This window comes from Wyeomyia smithii, chromosome 3 (assembly GCF_029784165.1).
Source record: "Wyeomyia smithii strain HCP4-BCI-WySm-NY-G18 chromosome 3, ASM2978416v1, whole genome shotgun sequence".
Taxonomy (NCBI): domain Eukaryota; kingdom Metazoa; phylum Arthropoda; class Insecta; order Diptera; family Culicidae; genus Wyeomyia; species Wyeomyia smithii.
Genome location: NC_073696.1, coordinates 58,901,350 through 58,927,278, shown reverse-complemented (window position 1 = coordinate 58,927,278; position 25,929 = coordinate 58,901,350). Strand labels below are relative to the sequence as shown.

The 25,929-nt window shown below is 39.2% G+C and overlaps 1 protein-coding gene across 2 annotated transcripts; it reads left to right on the top strand.

Annotated features, from left to right (window-relative positions):
- The first annotated feature begins 262 nt into the window (after positions 1-262).
- LOC129727892 (uncharacterized) lies at positions 263-24,355 on the top strand. 2 transcript variants are annotated; one of them, XM_055686150.1, is made up of 12 exons: positions 263-469; positions 526-606; positions 674-872; positions 931-1,098; positions 19,824-19,918; positions 20,112-20,266; positions 20,329-20,512; positions 20,578-20,836; positions 20,893-21,158; positions 21,219-21,859; positions 22,203-22,515; positions 22,581-24,355. In XM_055686150.1, exons 1-12 carry the CDS (start codon positions 415-417, stop codon positions 22,886-22,888), a joined length of 2,724 nt encoding a protein of 907 aa, XP_055542125.1. In that variant the 5' UTR covers positions 263-414; the 3' UTR covers positions 22,889-24,355. The 2 variants fall into 2 exon arrangements, with proteins under 2 accessions (XP_055542125.1, XP_055542126.1); XM_055686151.1 differs by lacking the exons at positions 263-469; positions 526-606; positions 674-872; positions 931-1,098 and adding an exon at positions 15,047-18,390 and having other exon boundaries at positions 22,581-24,354.
- Positions 24,356-25,929: the final 1,574 nt, after the last annotated feature.

Sequence of the window (25,929 nt, the reverse complement as noted above, 5' to 3'; positions counted from 1 at the left end):
ACTTTTTTTGATTTTAATAAAACGGCTTGATAAACTAAAAATTTTTTTAGACTCAAGAACATTTTTTTAAAAAGGCGTATGTCTTTTAGTATACACTTTAGTGAACGCATTGCAGCTTCGAAACCTTTACTGGTAGAGAAAAACTGCCCAACAGTGAGCTGGAAACGCTCACATGGGAATTAACAGTCACCGATGAATGCCGGTTCAGCCAGTTTTTACCGACCAACTTGTTATTTATTGTATTCGAATCAGCGACTGTGATTATCTTGTCAGTATAAGAAGCGTCGTTGTACGCTTTTGACCTATAGCTGAGAGATTTCAGCCATCTTATTTTTTTTTAACTGTTCGATTTTTGGTATTCTCGTCTTCACATTATATGCAGTGTAGATAGTGTAGAGTTCTCCATCGCCCAAAATGCCGTTTGCAGCGGTTTTAGTGTATTTAGTGTACCTCTCATTGGTTGATAATGGTGAACTGATAGTGAATTTGATATGTTCCAAACATAAACTGTTCCTACAATTCCAGTGCAGTGTCTCTTCCCTATCCGCCCATTTAAGGAACGCACGCAAACGGCAATGCTTCCCAACGAAAGGATATCTCTCGATGGTACAGAAAAAACACATTCATCTGAATCAGGTTCAAAACATTGAATCATAAAAACTTGAACTTTTAGATTGCCACCTGCGTTACTACAAATACGGCGAGTCTAGTCAGGTTGCCCCAGCGTTCGGCCGGCCAGCTTATTTGAAAGAGTTTGCCCATATGGCAGCTGTCGGTTGGACGCAATCCGACGGAAGCGTCAATTGGAAATGTGGAGGATCTTTAATCTGGGATAATGTGGTACTGACTGCGGCTCACTGCACTCTCGATAAGTATGGTTTCGTTTCGAAGCAATACGCAACACACAGACTGATTTGAGGTTAATTCCAGTGGAGCTGCTCCAGATGTGGTTCGTCTCGGAGATATTAACATCTTCAGTGACAAGGACGACCAATTCGCACAACAGCTCAAGATTGTTCAAGTAGTGAGGCATCCCGACTACAGGTTTTCTTCCTCCTATAACGACGTCGCCCTTCTAAAGCTGGAGAAAAATGTCACGTGAGTATTATAAAACCGGTATTGCAACATTTTTTGAGGGTGATATTATAGTGCAAGCTTAGCGTCGAACACGAACGAGGCACAGCACTTTTTTCTGTTGCGTGTTGTATTTTGATGCGCTAACAAACGTTGTTCGGACGGTCAGGTGCAACCTTCGCAGCTGCATATCTTCAGCTATATGGTGTTTAAGCGTGAAGTGAAAACTATTTGCCCAGAGAGAATAAATTGCTATTGTTTAAATTTTTGATTGAGGTGGTTAAAATATCTTCGAGTTAATCTGACCGATCTGCTGGTGGTTTACCGGTAAAACAAAAACCGGTAAAACCGGTAAAACCGATATTTTTTTCAGTACCAAAATACCGGTATTGGAGAGGCGAAAAAACCGGTATTTTCGGTATTTTTCTTTAAATTGAAATAAAAAAACTTGTCACAACATTCATAAATCATTGTTAGGCTAATGAATGCTGCTCACTTAGGTAGGCGTTACAAATCACATGATGATGTTTACAGGGTGTAAGGTAGCTCACTTTCAATCAAATCCTTTAAGGGGTGATTGAGGACCCTATTTGATGAAAAAAATCCTTCTGCGCATATTGTCAAAATTTAACTACTGAAGAGTTATTCTCTTTTTCTAGTTTTCGGTTATGTTCATCTCAACGAGGTCTATCACAAGAAGTATGATAGTTAGCTCAGTTAGGTTGGTTCTTTTGGAGAGCTGAAAAAAATTTCGTAATCAATAGTGTCTCAAAAATTCACAATTTTCTGCTCGTTGAAGGCAAACATAACCGAAAACTGAAAATAGTGAATAACTCTGCAGTAGTTGAATTTTGGCCACATGTGTAAAAGGATTTTTTTCTTATCAAATATGGTCCTCTATCGCCCCTTAAAGGATTTTACGTGAGCTCCCTAACATCCTGTATAATAAATACATTTAGACAGAAGCAACATTAAATATTAATCAACCCTTGCCTATGTATCAATTTTTGTTGTTTTCTAACAATCTGCTCGGATTCAGACGACGTGTTTGTGTGTATCGATAATATGTCAAAAAACTTCATATCAATAAAGCAACACATTCATTGTTTAAGTATAACAGCTAATCTTTTTACACATTCATACTCACAGAGGCAACGCGTGGGTATTAAACCTACCAGTTTAACTACAAATTATGAAAATCATAGTTTGAGGCATTAATCACAATCATGTCAGCGAAAATACGCAAGTCATTATTCATTTTGTGGTATTTAAAAATAATAAATAAATATAAATAAATAAATAAAATTTGGATTAGGAATTTATTTTTGTTGATACAAAGTGTTCACAGGATGAAATAATCAACCAATGAAGAATTTCATCCTAAAAATTACTGCTCCTTGAAAAAGTGAAATTTAAATAGCTGTAGCCTGTAGCATGGTCAAAGCTTCTTCGCCCGTATCGCAGCGGGCTTTTATTAGCATCTAGCTGAATGTATCCGGCCTTACTCGTGTAAAAATTTCTGCTTTCTCTATCATTTTCTATATTTTTATATATTTTTTGCCAACCTCTCATTCAAATATTTATTTCTATTTCAGTTACAAACTTGTTCATATGCCACATTTTTCGTTTCTCCATCAGGAGCTAAAGTTAATAAAATAATTATAATAATAAATAATTTGGACGAACTGTTTAAAGAGCATCGTGCAGAATAAAGAAGTATTTACCTTCGATTCATTCGGATTCGTGAAAAGTAAATTCTGGTCTGATCGTGATTTCTTTTTTTTACTTCATTCATATACTCTTCTCAACAGTTTCAAATATTTTTCTACGAATTTTAAAGTTATTCACTAATTTGAAACTAAGCTTTGCGATGCGAAAGAAAGTTAAAATAAAAATCTGCATGTTTTTTTTTGTTATTACATGAGTTTTGAAATTATGTTCTTCGTAACCATATCACTAGATTCATTTATTGGAGTTTTTCAAACGCTGTTATCCAGTGTTGTATCTGGATCGTATGCCACAAGAGATCAAAACAATGGTTGCAGAGGTCCTAATCTTACAAAAAAAAACTGGATCGTAATGGAGCATAGATACTCATAAATGCAAAAACATAATCATGCAGCGACACGTCCATGCATAGATGCAACCTAAAACGCTAAGCAAAAAATAAATTTCAAAATTAAATTTATGTAGGTAACGTCTTCGGCAGTGGCTTACTTCGGCAGGTTTTTGCATAAGACTGCAGCAGAAAACCGGCCAAAGAAAACCACTTCCGGAGACATTCGACACCCTTCAATTATTTTTCAGTTTTATTTTTAAATGGTACATCATTACTTCCCGAAACTTAAGAATTAAGAATTTTGTGTTGAAATAGTAGGTTTAAAGACCATGAGTCCCCTGGTTTGTATTAATCTGAAAAAAATAAAAATACCGGTTTTACCGGTTTTTATTTTTATGAATACCGAAATACCGGTTTTTCGAAAAGTCGGTAATACCGACCACCCTACTCTGAATGCAACATAGCCTATATATAAAGAAATAACCTCTCTATGTGCGGAATCGAAAGTTTTTAAGACGATTGTCATCGAAGCGTTATCTGGTGCCTGTTAAAATTAGGGCTGAATTACCTTGGATAGACCACTTCCTTTAGTGGACCACCATGATACAAAACTGTTTATTCTCTTTATATATATTGGAATTTAAAAATGTTTTTCGTGATTCTGATGCAGATCAGCTGAATAAGATGTTTCCCGAAAGAAGTTTTCTGGAAAATTCTCGAGTTGTCGCATAAATTAAGTTAAACAGACCAAATCCACTAAAGGCGTGATGCATTCAAGTAGCTTTACCCTATATCAGTGCAGTGCAACATGAATTTTTTTTTTTTTTTTTGGCGGGGGCCTAGCGTGGTTGGTAACGTCTCCGCCAACCACGCTCGACGCCTGGGTTCGAATCCCACCGCCGACATAGGTGTCGATGGTTGTGAGGTGGCGTGATCCACTCACAACCAACCTAACTGGTCTAGATTCAATCCTAGCCGACATCGGGAGATTTTCTGAGGCGAAAATTCTCTGGGATCACGCCTTCCATCGCATGAGGAAGTAAAGCCGTTGGCGCCGATCCGTTAATCAACGGGTCGTGAGTTAGGGTCCTGGGTGGAGTCGCCTGCCCGGGCGTCGGTGATTGGCACAAATAACAGTGGCGGAACTAGACCGACGGTAAATAAGCGAGAATAAAAAAAAAACCTAAATTAATCCACCTAGCGGTCAGACTCAGCCTTTCTCATTCAACTTATTATTTGTAAAAATAAGTATAGTTTTGAATAGTCTTTGATTTTTTTTCCTGTCCAAAACTTTTGAACAGTATATCAAATTGTTATGAAGTTTGTTATTTGTAAGTTTGAGAGATGACTCGTTTGTATGACACTAGTTATGTTCAAATAAGTCATGTAATACTTGAGATAATAGACTTTCGTTGTTTTGACAATTTGATACATAACGGTTGCATATGTTTGATTACAATCAAATGAGAAGGGAACGTATAGGGCAGCCAAACTTTGAAACCACGTGTTCAATCATAATTCATCGGTTAACCCTTAACTAGCCCGTTCATCTGATATCAATATTGTTCAAATCGGTTGTGTAGTTTTCGATACATTACAGACGAAGTTACAGCCCGATTACAGCAAAATTCATTAGGGTGTTATGAGGCAGCTAGACCTTTCATTTGACACTAAGTTTGTGGAAATCGGTTCAACCATCTCTGAGAAAAATGAGTGAGGTAGTCTTCGGAATATGTTTCTTTGCATAGCTGAATTTCACATTTTTAAACATAACAGACAAAGTAATAATCCGTTTGCAAAAAAAACAATAGGGTCTTATGGGGCAACTAGACCTTCCATATGACACTGATTTTTGGAAAATGGGTCCACCCATCTCTGAGAAACATGAGTGAGATTAAATAGCCTCCAGAACACGTTTCTTTCCATAACTTCTGAACCACAAGTTCAATCCTAATAAAATTCTAAAGTTAAGGGTTTTTAGGTAGCCCGTTAATTTGAAATCAATTTTGTTCAAATCGGTTGTGTAGTTTCTGAGATATTGGTGTTTCGTGATTTTTACATCTTGATACATAATCTCTAAACTAGAAATCAGATTACAATAAAATTCAATAGGGTCTCATAGGGCAACTAGACCTCTCATTTGCAATTAATTTCATTGTTATCGGCTCAGCCATCTCTGAGAAAATCGAGTGAGATTGGGAGAGCGTTACACACACACACATACAGAAAATGCTCAGCTCGTCGAAATGAGTCGCGTAGCATATTACATTCGGCCATTTGGATCACTTTTCTACCTTTTATTTAGCCAGTGATCGTTAGGAGAAAGTCGATATGTTTACTTTCATTATGTGATTTCACATTTTTATGAACAACGGACAAAGTTATAATCCGATTACAATGAAATTCAATAGCAACCTATGGGGTAACTAGACCTTTCATTTGACACTAACTTCGTGAAAATCGGTTCAGCCATCACTGAGAAAAATGAGTGAGTTTAAACAACCTCAGGATAACTTTTCTTTACATAACTTTTGAACCATATGTTCAATCATAACGAAACTTAAAAGTTAAAGGTTTTGATGACAGCCCAATCATTTGAAACCAGTTTTATTGAAATCGGTTGTGTGGTTTCTGAGATATTGATGTTTCGTGATTTTTACATTTTGATACATAACCTCTAAACTAAAAATCCGATTACAATGAAATTTAATAGCAACCTATGGCGCAACTAGACCTTTCATTTGCAATTAATTTTATGAAAATCGGTCCAGCCATCTTTGAGAAGAGTGAGTGAGAAAAAAAAGTTGCACATACGCACACACATACACACATACACACATACATACATACATACAGAAAATGCTCAGTTCGTCAAAAGGGGTCGAGTGATATACGACATTCGGCCCTCTGGAGCACTTTTATACCTTTAGTTTTTCCAGTGATTGCTATACCTTTCTAGGAGAGAGGCAAAAAACATGGATTTTTTCGTGGACGTACCGTAGTAACCAATCTTATGAGTTTCGTATGGCATTGCTTTAGGAATTCTTGTGCCAAAGTCAAGTAGGGTAAATTGTCCTATAGTGGACATCTTTCCTATAGTGGACCACTAATCAGGTTAACTCAATTTCTCTTAACATAAATCGAAATTTATAAATATTTCTCGTGATCCTGATTAGGGATGTTACGGATATCCGCTTCCGCATCAGTTTAATGAAAACTGACGTCCGGATCCGCATCATACCATGCGGATGTTAAGTAATATCGCTTCATAGAAGTTTGTAGAAAAAATTTCCTTGATGTATTTGCTGCTCGCTCAAATAACTTTTGCACTGCGGGGGTACATGGTCATACGAACTAAGCAAAATAAAACACAAAGGATGCTACGTATATCCGCATCCGCATCCGTAAATACGTAACATCCGCGTGAAAATTGACACCGCATCTACATCTGCATCCGTAATCACACATCCGCATCCGCATCTGCAGATGTCTAAAAAATCACATCCGTAACATCCCTGATCTCGATGCAGATTTGTTCTATGGGATGTTTCTGGATGAAAATTTCCTAAATTTCAATCGAGTTTTCGCAAAACATGAATTTAGCCCCTAGATGCGATATACACTCTAGATACGATTTACAAGCTGCCTTCGATACTGCGAACCATACTATTCAGGTAAATTAGGAAACAGGCTGTACCCAAAGATTTTCTAAATGGTTGGAATCCTATCTAATTAAATTACACTGGTCGACAAAATGAAAAAGAGTATGTACATTCTAAAAGCTCAAACCGAGACAAATTTAAAGATTCTTGCTATTCAACCATTCCTATGAATTTTGGTGCCCATATCCATTACCAAAACGTGTCAATTTTGTCAACTTTGTCAACTTAGTATACTGCCGGTACCCGGATAACTGTCCCATAATGAAAAACAACATGTTGAGAAAGGCGATTTAATGTTATCCGTGAATTTTTGGCTTTCCAGATATTTTAAGCAATTACAACCAGAACCCATGACCATAACAGTTTCATGGCAATACAAGTTTAACGTTTAGAACAAAAAACCATGGGTGGAATTGGTTTTACGATATGTTTCATGAAAAAAAACTCCCAGATTGTCTCAAGGTACGATGCTAGCCTAACAAGCCAGTCATCGTAGGTTCGAGTCTCGGTCTGGGAGAGACTGTTAGTGGCAGTAGGATCGTAGCGCTAGCCCCGCAATTGTCCAGTACACTAAACAGTCGGCTGCGAAGTCTGTGTATAAAAAACAGAAGGTCAAGTTCCGAATCGGAATGAAGCACCAAGGCTTTGCTTTTTTAACATGAAAAAAGACAAAATTGCACAAAATACGCGGGTACATCTCAAAAGTACTCGCATATTTAGTCCCATCACATATAAATTCAACCAGCAACCAGCAGTATCATCGCCATCGTAGATTGTACTACAGAAAAACAACATTAGTCTTGTTAATTAAATGACATACTTCTATATGCCTAAAATTATCCGATATACACTAATCTGGAGCAAGATTATATGTTCGCAGTTTGTACCACTATGCAGTGGGACTGTAATGCGGGTATTTTTAATATGGGACAAACACAACTTAGTATTTTTTCCATGTTTTTCCATAAAAAAGTATCAATTTTAATTTATTTCCGGAAAATATAATAACAACTAAGTCGATTCCCGATGATAACTCAAAAGTGACCAAAATCAGTATGGGACAGTCATGCGGGTACCGGCAGTATAGTAATTGCTCGCTGGGTTTATGTTTAGGAGAAAACCTATTCAAGTCTCTGAAAAAAAAGTTAGTGGCTAGGGACACCAAAATTCACAAGAATGGTAGGTTAGCTATTACACGGCGTGTATTTTAGAACAACTTTATTTTAAAAAAATGGGCATCGCCAAAAACTTCACCATTTGAAAATATAGCTTTTTACCTTTCATTTGGGACCCTCCGAGAAATCATCCATCGCGGGCTTTCGATCAACTTTTTTTTTCTTTAAAAAGTATTCTGAAAGCAAAGCGTTTAACTACCAAAAAGGATAGTACGGTGCTACATATACAAAAACTGCAAGGACTTTTGAAGTGACGCAGTGAAGGTTGTAAGTTTAGTTGAGTGCTACTTTCGCTCATACTAGAAATTTTCCAAACACCCCTAAAATTTGAAGTTATGGTCAAAATGTCGGTATTTTGACCTCAGCGCATGAAAATTATTTTCAACTCATTTTTTTTTAAACCGATTTCGAATGTTTTAGACCGTAAAAAAAATCTAAAAAGCTACGTCATTTTTGGATGTTCCCTTTCCAAAACGGTCTATATATAAATAATTAATGGAAAATGACAGAGTTAAAAATAAACATGTGAGCCACGGTCAAAAGGCGGAATTTTGACAATAACTTCAAATTTGATTTAAATTGTTACAGCAACTGTTTTTGGGGTATAAATTGCTTCAAAAAATGTTTGTAGTAAGTTTTGAAACCAATGCGAAAATTGTCCTAAATGGAAGAAAGAATAATAAGAAAGAGGAAGAAGGTTTAAAAATACTAATAGGTGATGGAAAACAGGTTTTCACGCATCCTTCGGTAACCATTAACATTCTTGCATAAATTAAAAAAAAAACTTTTTTTTTGCTTCGATATAACGTAACTCGATATAACGTAACCAAAGTAAAAATAATGTTGCCTTATGTCGAGGTATGACTGTATTTGAAAAACTTCAAGTTTGGGCGTAAGTAACACACGACTAGAGCTACAACCTATAGTAGGTCACATCAGAAGTAGGGCAGGGAACATATTCTAAGCAGCTTCAAGAACCGCCTGTGTATTGAGACGAAATACTCGAAATGTGTTGAATGAAATTCAAACAAAAGTATATCAATCTGTTCTCTATCTTTTTCTTTGTCAGAACTTGTTTTCAGATTTTAAAACTATGTTAGCAAACTTTAACTATAATCAATTAATGTTACCAATCGAGGGACACTATTCCAATCACCCCGAACCTATTTTAAGCAGTTTCCATCTGTTTTGCAGGCGTTTTTTTGCTTAAGTCGTTCCTTACCCTACTTGCCTTATTAAATATTATTGTTCGATGAGAGTGAAAAATTCTGATTCTCTTAAGATACATATAACTCAGCGAAATATCTGCCGATTTTCATAGAACAGCTTCTATTTTATATCGTAATTGAATATAGTTTCTAACTGTTAGTGTACATGTAGTACTTTTCTTACAAAAATTACTAACAAATTTCAATTTAAGTTGAAATTTTGCGTGAAGAAGTTTAAAAATTAGATTTACGCTCGAATAACTCAACATATTTTGACGAAGTTAGTACAAATCTGTATATATTCTGAAAACTCTATTTTACCCCTTACCAAAACGGCTAAAACATTCAAAATCGGTTGGAAAACAAATGAATTAAAAATAATGTTCATGCGCGGAAGTGAAAAAACCGACCATAACATCAAATTTTAGGGGTGTTTGGAAAATTTCTAGTATGAGCGAAAGTTGCACTCGACTAAACTTACAACCTTCACTGCGTCACTTCAAAAGTGCTTGCATTTTTTGTATATGTAGCACCGTACTATCCTTTTGGTAGTTAAACGCTTTGCTGTCAGAATACTTTTTAAAGAAAAAAAAAGTTGTTCGAAAGCCCGCGATGGATGATTTCTCGGAGGGCCCCAAATGGAAGGTAAAAAGCTATATTTTCAAATGGTGAAGATTTTGGCGATGCCCATTTTTTTAAAATAAAGTTGTTCCCCATACACACTGTGATTATCTTTCATTTTTTCTGGTTTGAGCTTTTGGAGTGCACCTGTGTTGACCAGTGTTATCTAATAGTGAATCCCTTTCCGTAGAGGGCCACGGGAAGAATTAATGTTTTGTAGAGCACAAGTTTAGTACGGGTTTGCAGACTACGGGACCTCAACTGGTTACGCAATCCGTAGAGGCCATATTTGCAGCTGCTATCCGCCTCTTTATCTCACGGCTAACCTCGTTGTCAGTGACATGTGACATGTGTACCCAGGTAAAAAAAATCGTCGACTACTTCAAAAATTACATCTAACACCACCTCAGCACCAACATCTGTCGAACTACCACGCTCTCTACCAGCCACCATGTATTTCGTTTTGGCAGAGTTAATGATAAGCCCTACACGCAAAAGTAGGATGGTGCGAAACCAGTACAGAATTGTGCGTTTTTAGCGCAATTGTTGATGTGGTTTGGAACCAGTACAATGATTGCGTGTTGGACATAACGCAATTAATGCTCTAGCGTTTTTTCAATGTATTTGTCAGCTCCAAACTACTACACCTAAACAGTTTCAGCTGGTATCAAGCAGCATTGCAAAGCGAGCGGGAAGCAAAACCTTTCTCCTCCTTTCTGCTTGAGAACGAGACATATGCTACGCTTCTCAAGTCTTTTGCACACACGCTTTCCCCTGAGTAGCAGCAAGCACACACCGACAGTATGAGTGAGACTAACAACACTGGCGCCAAGTATGTACAGCACGGGTGTCTCGCTCATTTCGTAAAGCGACGAGACGTCTCTTGCGCGTCGCAATCCGAACCGAAAAAGAAGCGAAAGAGCAACCTGCAAATTATATGTGAAGTATCTAGTCTCGTCGCACGTATATGGAAAATCTACGAGCAAAAGAGAAAGAGCAGTCACTAATACACTCGGTGTGAGGAATAAAGTGTCGGTATATGATACATATTCTGATTTCAATCTATGTCAATGTATTCGCAGTACAACTGCTGCGTTATCCTTTTAACACATTTATTGTGCGATTTAAGTGCAAAATTTGTGCGGATCGGGAAGTACAATGATTGTACAAGACTTGAACTTTTGCGTGTACTCTCGCAGCTTCCCTCCTGAGAGGTCTGGGCCGATTTTTGAGTTATGTGCTTCATTGCGATCACAGAAATGCCTACATTTGGTCATTTTCGGTAACTGGATTTTAATTTCGGTCTTTGGGCATCATCTCGGTCTTTGGGCACCATCTCGGCTATGGAATGAATTTCGGTGTTTGGGCATCATCTCGGCTATGGTTTTCAGCTATTTTCCAGCAACCAAAGTTACAACCTCGAATTTCAAAATGGCGTCTGTGGACCTTTTTTTTGTCTATGTGCATCATCTCGATTACAGAAATGCCCAGTTGGGTGGTATTTGGTAATTTTCGGAAACCATCTGGATTTAAAAATTTTATCTAGAGTTGATTTCAGGTCTCTGGTCATTATCCCATGTTGGATGGTATTTGGTCATTTCCGGCTGTTTTTTGTAAACTAAAGAACGATTCTATAAACTTCAAAATGGTGTCTGTAGCCGTTTCGGTCTCTGGGTATCATTTTGGTTCCATGACAAACTATAATAGTCGGTGTTTGATAATTTTCTGAAACCGGATGTCGCCATATTGGATTTCAAAGTGGCGTCTAGATTTGATTTCCAGTTACAGTACTGTTCTGGTTTAAGAAATATTTATATTGGGTGGTATTGGACCATTTTGGAACGTTTTCCAGGAACCGGAGAATGTCATCTTGACATCTCGATTTCCGGCCTCTAGATATTACTTCGGTTTCTAAAATAACCCCCCCCCCCGCGACTAGACATTTTTAATAGTTGAATAGTTCCCGTCATAACATTACAATTTGCCGCATATTGATGGAGGCGTAAGTAATTTCCCAATCCAAAAAAAAGCAAAGCCTTGGTGCTACATTCCGATTCGGAACTCGACCTTCTCTTTATTATACACTTCGCAGCCATCTGTTAAGTATACAGGACAATTGCGGGGCAAGCGCTATGATCCTACTGACACTAACAGTCTCCCCCGAGCCGAGACTCGAACCTACGACGACTGGCTTGTTAGGTCACCACCGTACCTCGAGGCCAGCTGGGAGAGTTTTCCCAATCCACTGTATCGAAAACGAAGATAATCTGTTGGAAACCAACATCATGAAAACACCCTTGAGATTTGAAACACCTTACAGTTAAATAAAATGTTAAAAATCACGATCTCTACTTTGCAATGCAAAAGAATCAAATTGATGAACTATTAGACGACTCAAAAATAATGAAGGTTGATGAAATTCACCCCCCCCCCCTTTCTTCCCTCTTTAACTACACCATCGAGATACAAAAAATTCAATATCATGGATTCGTATTCGTACAGAATGACACAAAGATCATCTTTGGTGTTTGAAAGGGTTCATGTTTGGCGTTTGTGAGTGTACAATAAACAAATTTGTAATTGTCATCCCCTCATATCCACTTTTTCCGTTCCTGTAAGAGATAGACATAATTTGAAGTTTTTGAAACATATACGCTACTTTACGACCTGTATTTACCGAATTAAATAAAAATCGGTTAAGCGGTTTAAAAATGATTAAAGATTGACCACATTCGTCTACCCCCCCGCCTCCTTTACCCCTTACTACGCCACTGAGATATAATGAAGTCTCAGATGACAGAGTTGTCACAAAACCACGTCTCAAATATCAAATAACAAAATTAGTACATCCCCCCTTACTACTAATTAAATTAAAGGTAATTACGTCTAGTTATAAGAAAAAATATCAAAAAATAAATCTGGGTGCATTTATATACATAATGTATAAAATTATTGAAATTTTCGTCTTGTTTTTAAATTGAATTTAGGCTGATACAAATTTCGAATTTTTTTTATGTCCAACGTTATCAAAGTTAGCAAAGGGGGTGGCAAAAAATAAATAACACCGAGACGATAAAAAAAGAAATATCTTTGATCAAAGTTTGTGCGCAAGTTATGACGTTTGTAACTTGCATCAAATAAATGTTGAAAATTAACACTTTATTATTATTATTATTTATTTCGCTTGCCTTTTGATGACACTCTCGTTGTCACTGGACTTGTTTGTTGCTAAATAAAGCATTTATGCTGTCGGAAAACCAATAGAATGAACAAAACGGTTTGAGCTTTTTTTTTCTTCTTCTTCCAGTATTCAAGATTTTTGAAGGGGGGGGGGGGTGACATAAAATGAAAATAAAATTTGTAACGGCCTTACTCAAATATAAAAATTGAATATTTTCAAAAATTCCTCCATTTATAGAGTCAAGTATGCCCTTCAAAATGAGACCATATGTAACAACTTTGTAGAAGTAAGTTTTTCTCTAAAATGTTGCTATAGAGCTCTAGACTCAAATTTCCCCCTAAATTTGGATTCTGGACCATTGTGCACTGGGATACAAAAAAATCAATGTTATAGAAACACACTCACCAATCGAAATAGGCACGGTGAGCAAGTAGGTGTTGAGGAGCTTACGAATAGTTAATTTCCCCCCTTCCTTGCCACGCTAATGGAATATATGAAACTCAAAGTCGTTGGAATACAACAGCTACCATACCGAACTTAATGCTGATCGATCCAGCAGATTTAAAATCATCAAAAGTTAACATCTTTCACCCACCCACCCTACCTTCTCACCTTGTCCTTGCAACGCCTCTGGGATGAAGAAGGTTTAACATCATACAGTAATTTCGCAAAAATACACCTCAGACTAAAGAACATCCGTACAAAAGATTGTACGGTTATCGGGGAGGATGTTTCAACGGCCATAAACCACCAATCTACCCCCCCCCCCTTGCCTACGCATATGACATAGAGCAAAGCTAAAATTTTAGTGTTACTTCCCGTACAAAAATTTCAAGGTAATCGATTCAGTAGTTTTTGAGTCTACAGACAGACAGACATTCGCATTTATAGATATAGATTCTCGTGATTCTGATGCAGATTGGCTGCATTAGATGTTTCCCGTTTTACCCTACTTAAAATGAAATCAATTTTGAATATGATATATCTAGGACAAACCTCCATAACTAGAGTCTTGAACGAACCAATGAACTAGTGTTTTGTGCCCGTATCAAGCATTTTTAATGGACAAAATAAAGAGCTAGCAGCGTAAAGTTGTCTGCTATGTTCTACGAAACCATCTTTGGAAGAATATCCAAAATCTAGTTTCCTCTGCAGATCGTGGTCGACTGCTCGGCGATTTGGCATAGAAACTTTGGAACAACAAAGAAATATGTCACAAGCTGCGTTTATAGCAAAACGAGGGTAAATTAATCTTTAGTGGACCCCTTAATTTTGGTAATCTAAAGCAGCGTTGCAAAGCGAGCGAGAAGCAAAATCTTTCTCCTCCTTTCTGCTTGAGAACGAGACATATGCTGCGCTTCTTCTTTTGCACACACGCTTTCGAGATACTCTTTCTTCTTCATGCATTCACCTGAGTAGCAGCAAACACGCAGCGATACACAAAAACTCTTTTGTATTGCTACTCAGCGACTGTAAAAGAGTACGCGAGTTCCTGCTAACGAGTAGGAGTACTCGACTAAATTTGCTGTGCTCGAAAACGAAAATGCTTTCTTCATCCACTCGGTTTTGCTTCGTGCGCCGACAGCCGAACGTGGGGGAAGAATCCGTAAAGTAGCGCATACTGGAACGTCTAGGGTATCGAACTGCTTCGATAAGATTTTCATAGTAGTCTAATGCAAAAACAGCCGAAGCAAAGTATTTTGAGGTATTTTTTTTTTGTCCCTCCGCAACTATCGTAATGCATCTTAAAACAATTGTACTCGGCTGGTTGTGCTCGCCAGAAGGGGACTACACGCGAGTAAAAGGTGCATGTGTGTGCAATTGTGCATATGATCTCGGGAGCGAATGCGAGCAAGGAAGACAGCGAGAAAGAACGAGAAATATCTTGAATGGAGAATTCTCTAGTGTGTGATATCGGCAGCTATGAGAACCTTACTTGAGGGGTTGCATGCTGTTTATGAGTGAGACTAACAACACTGATCTAGAGTGGACCACCCATCAGATTAACTCAATTTCTCTTAACATAAATCGGGATTTATGAATGCGTGTTATGCAGATAACTTGGTTGGTTTGGTTGGCGAATGGTTGGACACGTGTCACTTGAGATCCTATTGTGGTCATTCACCTCTGTCCAGCAACTCCTATCCCAACCTCCACGTGGTGCCGACCGGGATACGAGTAACCTTAGCGGAGATCGGGTAACCAACCCCGGTGGAAACTTTGGTCGTATGCTGACTGGGAAGGGGGAACGTACGTGGCTGTTTCCCCATGTTAGGGGCGGCGTACAACAGCGTCTGATCCGGAGCGGGCGGCTGAATCATGAAACGCGGTGTCTCGCCAGCTATATCAAAGACGGCAGCCCCGTCGCGAGACTAGGTATCGCAGCCCTAGTAAGGCAGCATACTGAATATTAAATACTACGAACAATCCAGATATAAATACGGAACGGAATAATCGGCATGAGCCTAGGCGAACGAAAAAGGACAACGATTATTGGAAACTCGGTACTTGGAATGTAAGGACTCTACTCGAACCGGCACGCGCAAGTATCCTGGCTAGAGAGCTGCGGAATGTAAATGTGGAGGTTGCAGCTATCCAAGGGGTGCGATGGCTCAAATCGGGAGGACGGGAATTCCGAGCAGTAGATCCTATTGCGGACACTTCATTTAAGTACCACATCTACTATAGTGGCGGCGTGAAAGCAGAAAGAGGAGTCGGTTTCGTGCTAATTGGAAAACAGATGAAGCGTGTCATTAGATGGAGGCCGATCAGTGACCGTATATGCGTGTTGAGAATTAAGGGCAAATTCTTCAGTTACAGCCTAATAAATGTGTACGCACCGACCAACGAGAAACCCGATGACGAAAAGGAGGAGTTCTATGAGCTCCTGGAAAAGACATACAATGAGTGCCTAGGACACGATATATAGATTGTCATCGGAGATGCAAATGCACAGGTCGGGCAGGAAGACTTCTTCCGCCCCGTAACTGGTAGGGAAAGCTTCCACTTTACTACGAACGACAATAGCCTGAGGCTTGTTAATTTCGCTGCAGCTAGGGGGATGGCTATCTGTAGCACTTATTTTGCACGCCGGAACATACGTAAGCACACCTGGATGCACCCGAATGAAGAGCTTTGCTCTCAAATTGACCACGTTCTGATTGATGGACGGCACTTTTCAGACGTTACAGACGTGAGGTCGTTCAGAGGACCGAACGTTGACTCGGATTACTATCTCGTAGTAGCCAAAATCCGCGCCAGGCTGTCCAACGTGCTGAAATCCGAGGCAACGAGGAGGATGCAGTTGAACATCCAGCGGCTATCAACTGAAGGAGTAGCTGCAGAGTACTCGCAGAAAGTTGATGAACGGATTGAGGAAAGAGCTGAAGGGAACCTGAATGAACAGTGGAGACACATCCACAGTTCGATCAGCACTACAGCGCGAGAAGTGTTGGGTACAACTGCGGCAGCTGCGTCCAATGAGTGGTTTGACGCTGAGTGCCAGCGAGTGACGGAAGAGAAGAACCGCGCCAGGGGTCAAATGTTGGCCACGGCTGTGACTCGTCAGAGCATGGGTAGATATCGAGATGCAAGAGCCGCTGAAAAGAGACTCCACCGCCGGAAGAAACGACAGCATTGGGAGCGTATTCTTGCGGAGGCGGAAGGTTGCTTCTCCAGGCATGATGCGAGGAGCTTCTACAAGAAGGTCAACCGAATCAGGAATCGAAACGTGTCAGCCCCAGTCATGTGCAACGATAGGGAGGGGAACCTGATAACCGATAAAACAGATGTGGCCAGGCGTTGGAAGGAACACTTCAGTGTGCTGTTGAACGGTGAGGGAAACAGTGGAGTCGAAAGGAGCAGGATGACTATTGAGAATGATGGTCAAGTTGTGGATCCACCATCCATGGACGAGGTGAAAAAAGCAGTGAAAGAGCTGAGAAACTGCAAGGCAGCTGGGAAGGACGGCATTCCCGCCGAACTCTTCAAAGTCGGAAGCGAACAGCTGTATCGTGCCATCCATCGGATCATGCTGAGAGTGTGGTCTGATGAAGAATTGCCCTCGGACTGGTTAGGCCATCGCCTGGACTGTAGCAATTATCGGGGCATAACACTTCTTAATACCGTGTACAAAGTTCTCTCCCGCATCCTGTTCCACAGACTGAGGCCGTTGCAGTAGACCTTTGTTGGCGAGTACCAATGCGGTTTTCGAGGGGGACGCTCCACGACGGACCAAATGTTTACCTTGCGACAAATCCCCGATAAATTTCGAGAATACAACTTGCAGACGCACCATCTGTTCATAGACTTCAGAGCAGCGTACGATTCAGTCAAGAGGAATGAGTTATGGCAGATTATGATGGAACATGGCTTCCCAACAAAGCTGATTAGGCTGATACGTGCCACCCTTGAAGGTTCTACATCAAGCGTCAGGATAGCCGGTGAGATATCGGACTCGTTCGTGACGTTAGATGGTTTGAAGCAGGGTGACGGGCTGTCGAACTTATTGTTCAACATCGCATTGGGTGCTATACGGAGGGCTGGTGTGCAGAGAAGCGGCACCATCATTACGAAGTCGCACATGCTTCTCGGTTTTGCGGACGATATCAACATCATTGGTATCAACCGTAGAGCTGTGGAAAAGGCCTTCGGACCTCTCAGGAGAGAAGCTGCGAGATTAGGGCTTGTCATAAACTCTGCCAAAACGAAATACATGGTGGCTGGCAGAGTGCGTGGTAGTCCGTCGGAGATTGGTGCTGCGGTGGTGCTAGATGGGGAAACATTTGAAGTAGTCGACGAATTTATTTACCTGGGCACATTAGTGACATGTGACAACGAGGTTAGCCGTGAGATAAAGAGGCGGATAGCAGCCGCGAACAGGGCCTTTTACGGATTACGTAACCAGCTAAGGTACCGCAGTCTGCAAATTCGAACTAAACTTGCACTCTATAAAACACTGATTCTTCCGGTGGCCCTCTACGGCCATGAATCATGGACGCTGAAAGAGGCTGATCGGCGAGCTCTTGGTGTTTTTGAGCGTAGGATTTTGCGTTCAATCCTTGGCGGCAAACTAGAAAATGGTGTTTGGCGCAGACGCATGAACCATGAAGTGTACCAGGCATACAAATCGGCGGATATAGTCAAGCGGATAAAACACGGCAGGCTTCAGTGGGCTGGACATGTAGCGAGAATGCCGGATGAGCGTCAGCGAAGGCTATATTTAGCAGGAATCCCGATAGAGGTCGACGACTTCGAGGTAGACCCCGCACTCGTTGGATGTGTGCTGTCGACGAGGATGCACGCGAAATAGGTGTTAGGGGCGATTGGAGGATAGCAGCCCAAGACCGAGGGACATGGCAACGAATTCTGGAGTCGGCATTGGATCGATAATCGGTCTGTCGCCTTTAAAGTAAGTAAGTAAGTAAAGTAAGTTATGCAGATAAGATGTGCTGGATAAGATGTTTCGCGATGGAAGTTTTCTTGGATGTTTCCCGATGGAAATCCTTTGAGTATTCGCATAAATTCAATTAATCTGGCGGGTGGTCCACTATAGGAAAGGGGTCCACTATAGCTATTACCCTAATCATAACCTAATTCGATGATTCAGATGATTTATTTGGAAAAGAATTGTATGCACCATCTAAAATTTAACGACCGAAATCTCCGCTCCCGATCGAGTTTTGGTCAACGCAATATGCTACCCATTCTTCACTTTCTTCGATGGTTCGTCAATTCAACCGTTATCCTGATCAGTTCGACTTCAACGCAACTCCCGTTTTATATCACCTCAGAATTTATAACTGAGATATGTACAAAATTTCTTTAATAACCGTGAATTGTATTGTTTAGCTATCCACGGATTTCTGATTTTCATATATCATCTGAATGAATGTAATTTTCTGAGCAAAACGTGATTTTTAAAAATTTGATATCATTATCCTTCGATTTTTAAATGAAGAATAAAAATTCGCTTTATATCGCTACAATGACCGTTGGTATATGGGCGAACTGTCATTGTAGCAATTTCGAGCAAATTTCGAGCAGTTTTAAATCGTGATTTAAAAAGCGAAGGACAACGGAAGAAAAAAAATTTAATTACGTTTTACTTAGAAAATGAAGATCTTTCACCTGATATAAAAAACTGGTATAGCTAAACAACCCAATTGTAATGTAATACCATTGTAATTGTTAAAAATTAGTGGGGTTTTCAGGCACATTTGAGAAAGGTAAGACCACCTCCAATCAGCTTTTCTCCACCCACACACACTTCATATTTTATTTAGATCGCGGATGAGCAGAAAAAAATAAAATAAGGACTGGATTGAATTTAAATAAAAGAAATTTAAAAGAAATTGCTTTAAGTAGTATAGTCTAAGAGTATTCTAAAAACTAAAAGGTTAAATTACTCTGAGTTGATTAACGTTATGGCGTATGCGTAGGAAAGTGGCCACTCTCAATAAGGAACCTACCACCTTGCATACCCAGGCTTTTGTATTTAGATGAACAAAATCCGTGCTTAAAATATGCGAATTCTTCGCGTACGATTTCAATAAATAGAGCATGAATTAAATAGCATTTGAAAAACATTGTTTCGTACCGGTGCTGTTCGGTCTATTAGATTCAGTACTCATTGCGGGGGTAGTCTGAAACATTGTGTAATTTGGATTCTTTCTTATCGCGAAGAAACACTGATTCCTATAATAGGTTGTTAGTTTGACGAATCAAAAACTTGTACAAATTTCTTATGATTTGTCATCAAATAAACTCTAGCCAATTTTGCTAGGTCATGTTCCTCCTATCAGCAGCAACGAGAGTTAATTTATATTCTTTTATTCATCGTAGTTTACACGAAACAGTTACTCCGGCCTGCCTTTGGATTGATAATGAAGTTCCTTTCAAAGCACTGGACGCTACCGGATGGGGAGACACTGGATTTGGTAATTATTCTACTCTGTACAAGAATAACAGGTTCTGGGTGACGGTAACTTTTCCCACATATATTCGCTACAACTTAAACTTTCGATGATAGACCAAAATTTTATTTTTAAAGGGCATACGAATATAAAATACTCTCTCATCAAATTATTTGATTCTCCAAAAAACGGATTCAAACACCCTCTAAGTCCACAGCACAAGAAAGAACCCCGTCACTGCTAAAGGTAACACTCAAGCCCACAACTCACGTGGAATGCAGTGAAATTTACGGCAACACCAACCGGCTACTGAGAGACGGCCTCAAGCAGACGCAAATATGCGCCGGAGATAAATTTATGGACACCTGTCCCGTAACTTGAGACTTATTTGAGCATGTTATGAATCTTACAAAATATGCTACAATTAATTGCAGGGTGACTCCGGAGGACCACTGCAGATAAAGTTGCTTCACAATGGAAAAGTATCTCCGTTTCTCGTAGGCGTCACTTCGTTTGGTAGCGCGTGTGGAACATCAACACCGGGAGTCTATACGAGGGTATCATCATATTATCAATGGATCCTGAAAACAATACAAAGTCTGGAAAGCAGCGTGCGCGGTGAGATATAGCTGTAATTGCTACTTGCGTAGATCAGTTCGTTTTCATACTTGATTCTTCACCAGATTGGAGTCTAGAACCCGTTGGATGCGCCCTACGATACGTTCCATTGCGGGAGTACGAAGACGACGTGATAGTCAGCCGTTCCGAGGACTTTATTTCTCTTGACTCCACGAAAGCGCACATGCATTTTGGCGAAAAAAATTTACAACATACGGTTACTGTGGGCTGGCAAGATCGACGCGTATGGAGGGAAAATTGCAGTGGAACATTGATTGCGGATGACACTGTGCTGACTGTGGCCGAATGTGCGTCGCACTCTGGGTATGAATATATCTCAATCCCGTTACTGGAGTTCTGGATCTGTTTTGTGCTTATAGCGTTACTCCGTCACACGTGGTTATTAATTCAAACGGGAATACTTCCAATATAGGAATGATTTATGTGCATCCGGGATACATAAGAAATTCTCTATATAATAATATTGCAGTTTTGAAGCTAAAGGATCGAGTACAGTTTTCTGACCGTGTAACTCCGGCATGCATCTGGCATTCGCCTGAAATTCCCGATCCGCAAGTGGAAGTGGCAGGTATTGGTCGAACCGATATAAACGAATTTCACTTCTATGGAGAACCTGAAGGATTTAGTAAGTTTCACAACATTGTATGAAGACAGTTATTTTCTAATATATTTTTATTATCCGTAGAACCAATGAAACGGACACTATTACCCAGACTTAGCGTAAATACCCCTCAAAACTGTTCGATTCCTGAAAAATTTTATTCTCAGCTGTCGCGGGGCTTAGCCCCAGAGCATCTTTGTGTCGGAGATCGTTTATTTTTGGTTCCTGATTCATGCCAACTACTTTACGGAGCCCCTATCCAGCGACAAATTTGGAGGAACGGTCGTTACTTTGCCTATGCTTATGGATTGAATGCTTTCGGTAGGGATTGTGGTTTTGGAGAGGCAGCCGTAGCAACGAGATTAGTTAGCCACGTGGACTGGCTGAAATCGGTTCTACTTCCTAACATTCACGATGGGCAATCTTCGGTTCAGTTCGTCAATCCAGAGTGGAAGGAAAACGATAGGTGTAGTTTCGATCACGGCAATGAACTGCCTGGAATTTGCACCCATTATACGAAATGTTCGAAGATATGGAACGACTTCAAAGCTAAACGACGTGTAAGCTTTTGCTCCTCTGTGCAGGTGGTTTGTTGTCCGCGACAATTTGTGGAAAGCAATATTAAGCAACAACGAGGGAATGAATTGGATACCTGTCGGACGGATTACCGACGATTCCATCCGAAACTATTTAACCTATATACGGCCACGGGCCTTTCACATACGGTAAGAGTGAGTTTTTATGTAATGATTGTTGTTCCAATAATCGGGTGCTTTTTAATTTGCTAACAGTCTGCGATGCATATATTGCAGTCGTAACTGAAACACTCATTTTGGCTTAAGGAGCGTTTCAATCACGACTGAAATATACCTCAAACTTTAACGCAACCAGAATTATGTGGTTCATAGGTTGACATAATGGACGTTACCGGCGATGGAGTTGCAAAAGCCATCGTCGAAAAAATGGCGTATTTTGGAACCACCAACCTACCCTATAGTCAGTAAAATAATATTAGTCAGTATGTTTTTAAGTTTAAGTAGGTATTGTTGCTTTCTTCCATTTTCAAAGGTTACCATAACCTGGAAGGATTCGAAGTCGGTCCGTTGTCTAGCATCGCTCATCACCAAACGCACTGCAGTTACATCGGCTAGTTGTGCGTTATCGCAGCCAAACAAACCAACCACGGCCGTACTAGCGAATAATGAATCGATCGCAATAGAGCAAACTGTTGTTCATCCAGACTACAACAGTAATGATAATTCAAACAATATTGCACTCGTTAAACTGACCAATGAAGTAAAACCAACTGCGGCAGTATATCCAGCCTGTGTCTGGACAAACATAACTCACACACCGCTTGATCTACTGTCAATTGAAGCAGGTACTTTATTAATGCTTCAATTCACAGTCGCAAATTTTAAAATCATTTCATTCCTTCAATTGCAGGGAACGTCGAAAATATCAAGAGAAAGGTCGCACCCATGTACAACTCCGATTGCCAACGTGATTATACACGACGCATTGCGGCTGATCATCTGTGCGTCGAAGATCTCCAGCTGTACGCCAACAATACTTGCTATATTACGGGCGATCAGTTGATTTGGACTAGCGTCGATGAATCTGCAGTTGGCGACTCTGCAGTCACGTTTTACGTAGTTGGTTTTTACAGCTTCGGTGAGAAGTGTCGTGAAGCTTATCCTGCTGTATTCACCAGGATCTCATCGTATGTTAATTGGATACGAGAGAATATCTAACAATTCGCAACTTAGGCAGGATGGGGACCATCAACTGACCCATCAACGCAGGAACGGTTTTTTTTTTATTTTGAGAGAATAGGGTAACGGGGGTATTTTGGCCAGCTTTGGGAAGTGTTCGCACAGTTCATTAAAAACGAACACAATTTTTTAACATAAATACCTGCTCTATTATACCATTGTTTAAAGCTAAGTGTCTATTTTAATATAAACCGTTCAACAATGCAGTATATTGAAAAATATCCTAGAAATATCAAAATTTCTACGAAGTACTAAAAACATATTTTGGTCCACCAAATTTTTACTTTGGCCCACCTTTATATCTACAGACGTGTATGGAAATAGTTCGGACTAATTATATTTGAGATCATCATCGGTATTTTTGGAGCAAAAATAGTGGGTTTGAGCAGAACATCCTTCTACAAAGAGTATGTCAGAGTCAAAGAGTATGAGTAGAGAGTATGTATGTCAAAGAGTATATAACAAAGAGATGTCAGAACTTGGCATGGCCAATATATGATCGCTTCAGAAAGAGGGAAACATATTTCGGCCATGAGTTTAACCACTTTTTCAACTTTTTCAATCATGTTAGAGTATACAAACTGTTTCTATGACATTTTATGGATGTTACTACAACAACTAATTGTTTCAAAAGCATACATATTTGTTACAATAGCTTCCGGACGTTGACTTGTATATTATCACTTCCTCTTGACTTTGGGTTGATTCAGCCATGACTCTGAATATGTATGAACTAATTCCAAAATAACACTAACTAGAGCCAGTTTTTCGCCGAAAATTATAGTGTAGTATGATTCTTAGGTGTGTTATTCAATGTTGCATGCATAGTTTTCTAATATTCATTGAAATTATCAGATAAAATGCGTAAAATGTTATTGGGTGGGCCAAAATATGCATGTGGGCCAAAATACCCCCGTTACCCTAGTAATCGTTTTAACCGCATTCAAAATCGTCTCCGAGTGACCGACTAAGGTGTACCTTTTGTGCCATTCCGTGTGTGAAGTCTAAGATTTTTTTATATAATTTAACCATATTATTAGGTCTTTGAACTAAAAAATATTCATGCATTCAAATCATGTTCAAATTTTTCCTCATCACACTGCCAACCATCATAACAAATCCAGTGCCCCTTAGTCAATAAAGTCTTCCAATTTGTCTGCCTGGATAGAAGCTGTGACAGGTAGGGAAACTGGGTTCATCTGAGTGATCGATTTCAGAAGCATACTCTTGGCGTAATCAAGTAGAACAATCAGTTCAGAGTCAAACCATCTACAGATAGAATATCTGTCAATTATAGGGTAACGGGGGTATTTTTGCCAGCTTCAGGAAGTGGTTGCACAATTTATTAAAAACAAACACAATTTTCCAACATAAATACTTTCTTATTATACCATTGCTAAGAGCTAAGTGTTTATTTTCACATAAATCGTTCAACAATGCGATATATTGAAAAATATCCCAGAAATATCAAAATTTCTACGAAGTACTAAAAACATATACTGCCGGTACTCGAATAACTGTCCCATACTGGTTTTTTTTTTTTTTTTTTTTTTTTTTTTTAAGGGGGGATTTGTTAGTAGCTTAAGTATTTATGATAAATATTAGTAAATAATGAGTATGTGTGTCCAATCACAAATGGTGACTTCTCAACACTGTTAGAAATTTGTAATTTTAATTGTTAGGATTTGTTTGCTTTCGCAATTAGGACTTATCATTCGTAGGGATTTAAACCTACTTGTCAGAAAAGGGGAAGTAAACTTACAACTAACTTAATTGCTAACTTATTGGCTATAAAGAGAGCTTATCGTAGCAATTGAGGATTGCAACGATTTTTGTCGAAAATTGTTAATAATTTTATTTGACATAGCTTCTAATGGTTCAACACCAGTAAGTCTATGTAATTCGAGTGTACCAAACCAAGGAGGACGCTTCAAAATCATTTTCAGAATTTTATTCTGAATCCTTTGAAGCGTTTTCTTCCTTGTTGAACAGCAACTTGACCAGATCGGTACAGCATAAAGCATTGCTGGTCTAAAAATTTGTTTGTAAATCAAAAGTTTGTTCTTTAAACAAAGTTTAGAATTCCTGTTAATGAGAGGATATAAACATCTCGTATATTTGATGCACTTGGCTTGTATACTCTCAATGTGCTCTTTGTCCCATACTGGTTTTCGTCACTTCTGAGTTATCATCAGGAATCGACTTAATTGTTATCATATTTTCTGGAAAAAAATTAAAATTGATACTTTTGTATGGGAAAACATGGAAAAAATACCAAGTTGATTTTGTCCCATATTAAAAGTACCCGCATTACAGTCCCACTGCATAGTGGTACAAACTGCAAACATATAATTCTGCTCCAGATTAGTATATATCGGATTTTTTTAGGCATATAGAAGTATGTCATTTAATTAACTAGACTAATGTTGTTTTTCTGTAGTACAATCTACGTTGCCAATGATACCGCCGGTTGCTGGTTGAATTTATAAGTGATGGGACAAAATATGCGAGTACTTTCGAAATGTACCCGCATATTTTGTCCCATTTTGTCTTTTTTTTTTCAAGTTATATAACGTAAAACCTATTCCATCCATGTTTTTTTGATCTCAACGATAAACTTGTGGTGCCATGAAACTGTTATGGTCATTGGTTCTGGATGTAATTGCTGGAAATCTGAAAATTCACGGATAATATTAAATTGCCGTTTTCTCAACATGTTGTTTTTCATTATGGGACAGTTATCCGGGTACCGGCAGTATATTTCCACCAAATTTTTATTTTGGTCCAGCTCCATATTTAGAACCGTGTAGGGAAATATTTCGGACTAATTATATTTGAGATCATTATCGGTATTTTTAGAGCAAAAATAGTGGATTTTAGGAGGACATCCTTCCGCTGTGAATGTTTGAAAATTTTAGGCATCTAAAAATGAAAAGGTTCTGTTTATAGTGGTTCGACAGGCATTCTCAGCCAATTTCATATCATTGAATGTGATAAATGAAGAAGTAATTACCTTAAAT

Coding starts and splice junctions, on each gene's coding strand:
- LOC129727892 (XM_055686150.1), top strand. CDS start 415: ATGCCGTTTGCAGCGGTTTTAGTGTATTTAGTGTACCTCTCATTGGTT. Junction 19,919..20,111: donor ATGGGGAGACACTGGATTTG/GTAATTATTCTA, acceptor CTAAGTCCACAG/CACAAGAAAGAACCCCGTCA. Junction 21,860..22,202: donor CCACGGGCCTTTCACATACG/GTAAGAGTGAGT, acceptor CCATTTTCAAAG/GTTACCATAACCTGGAAGGA.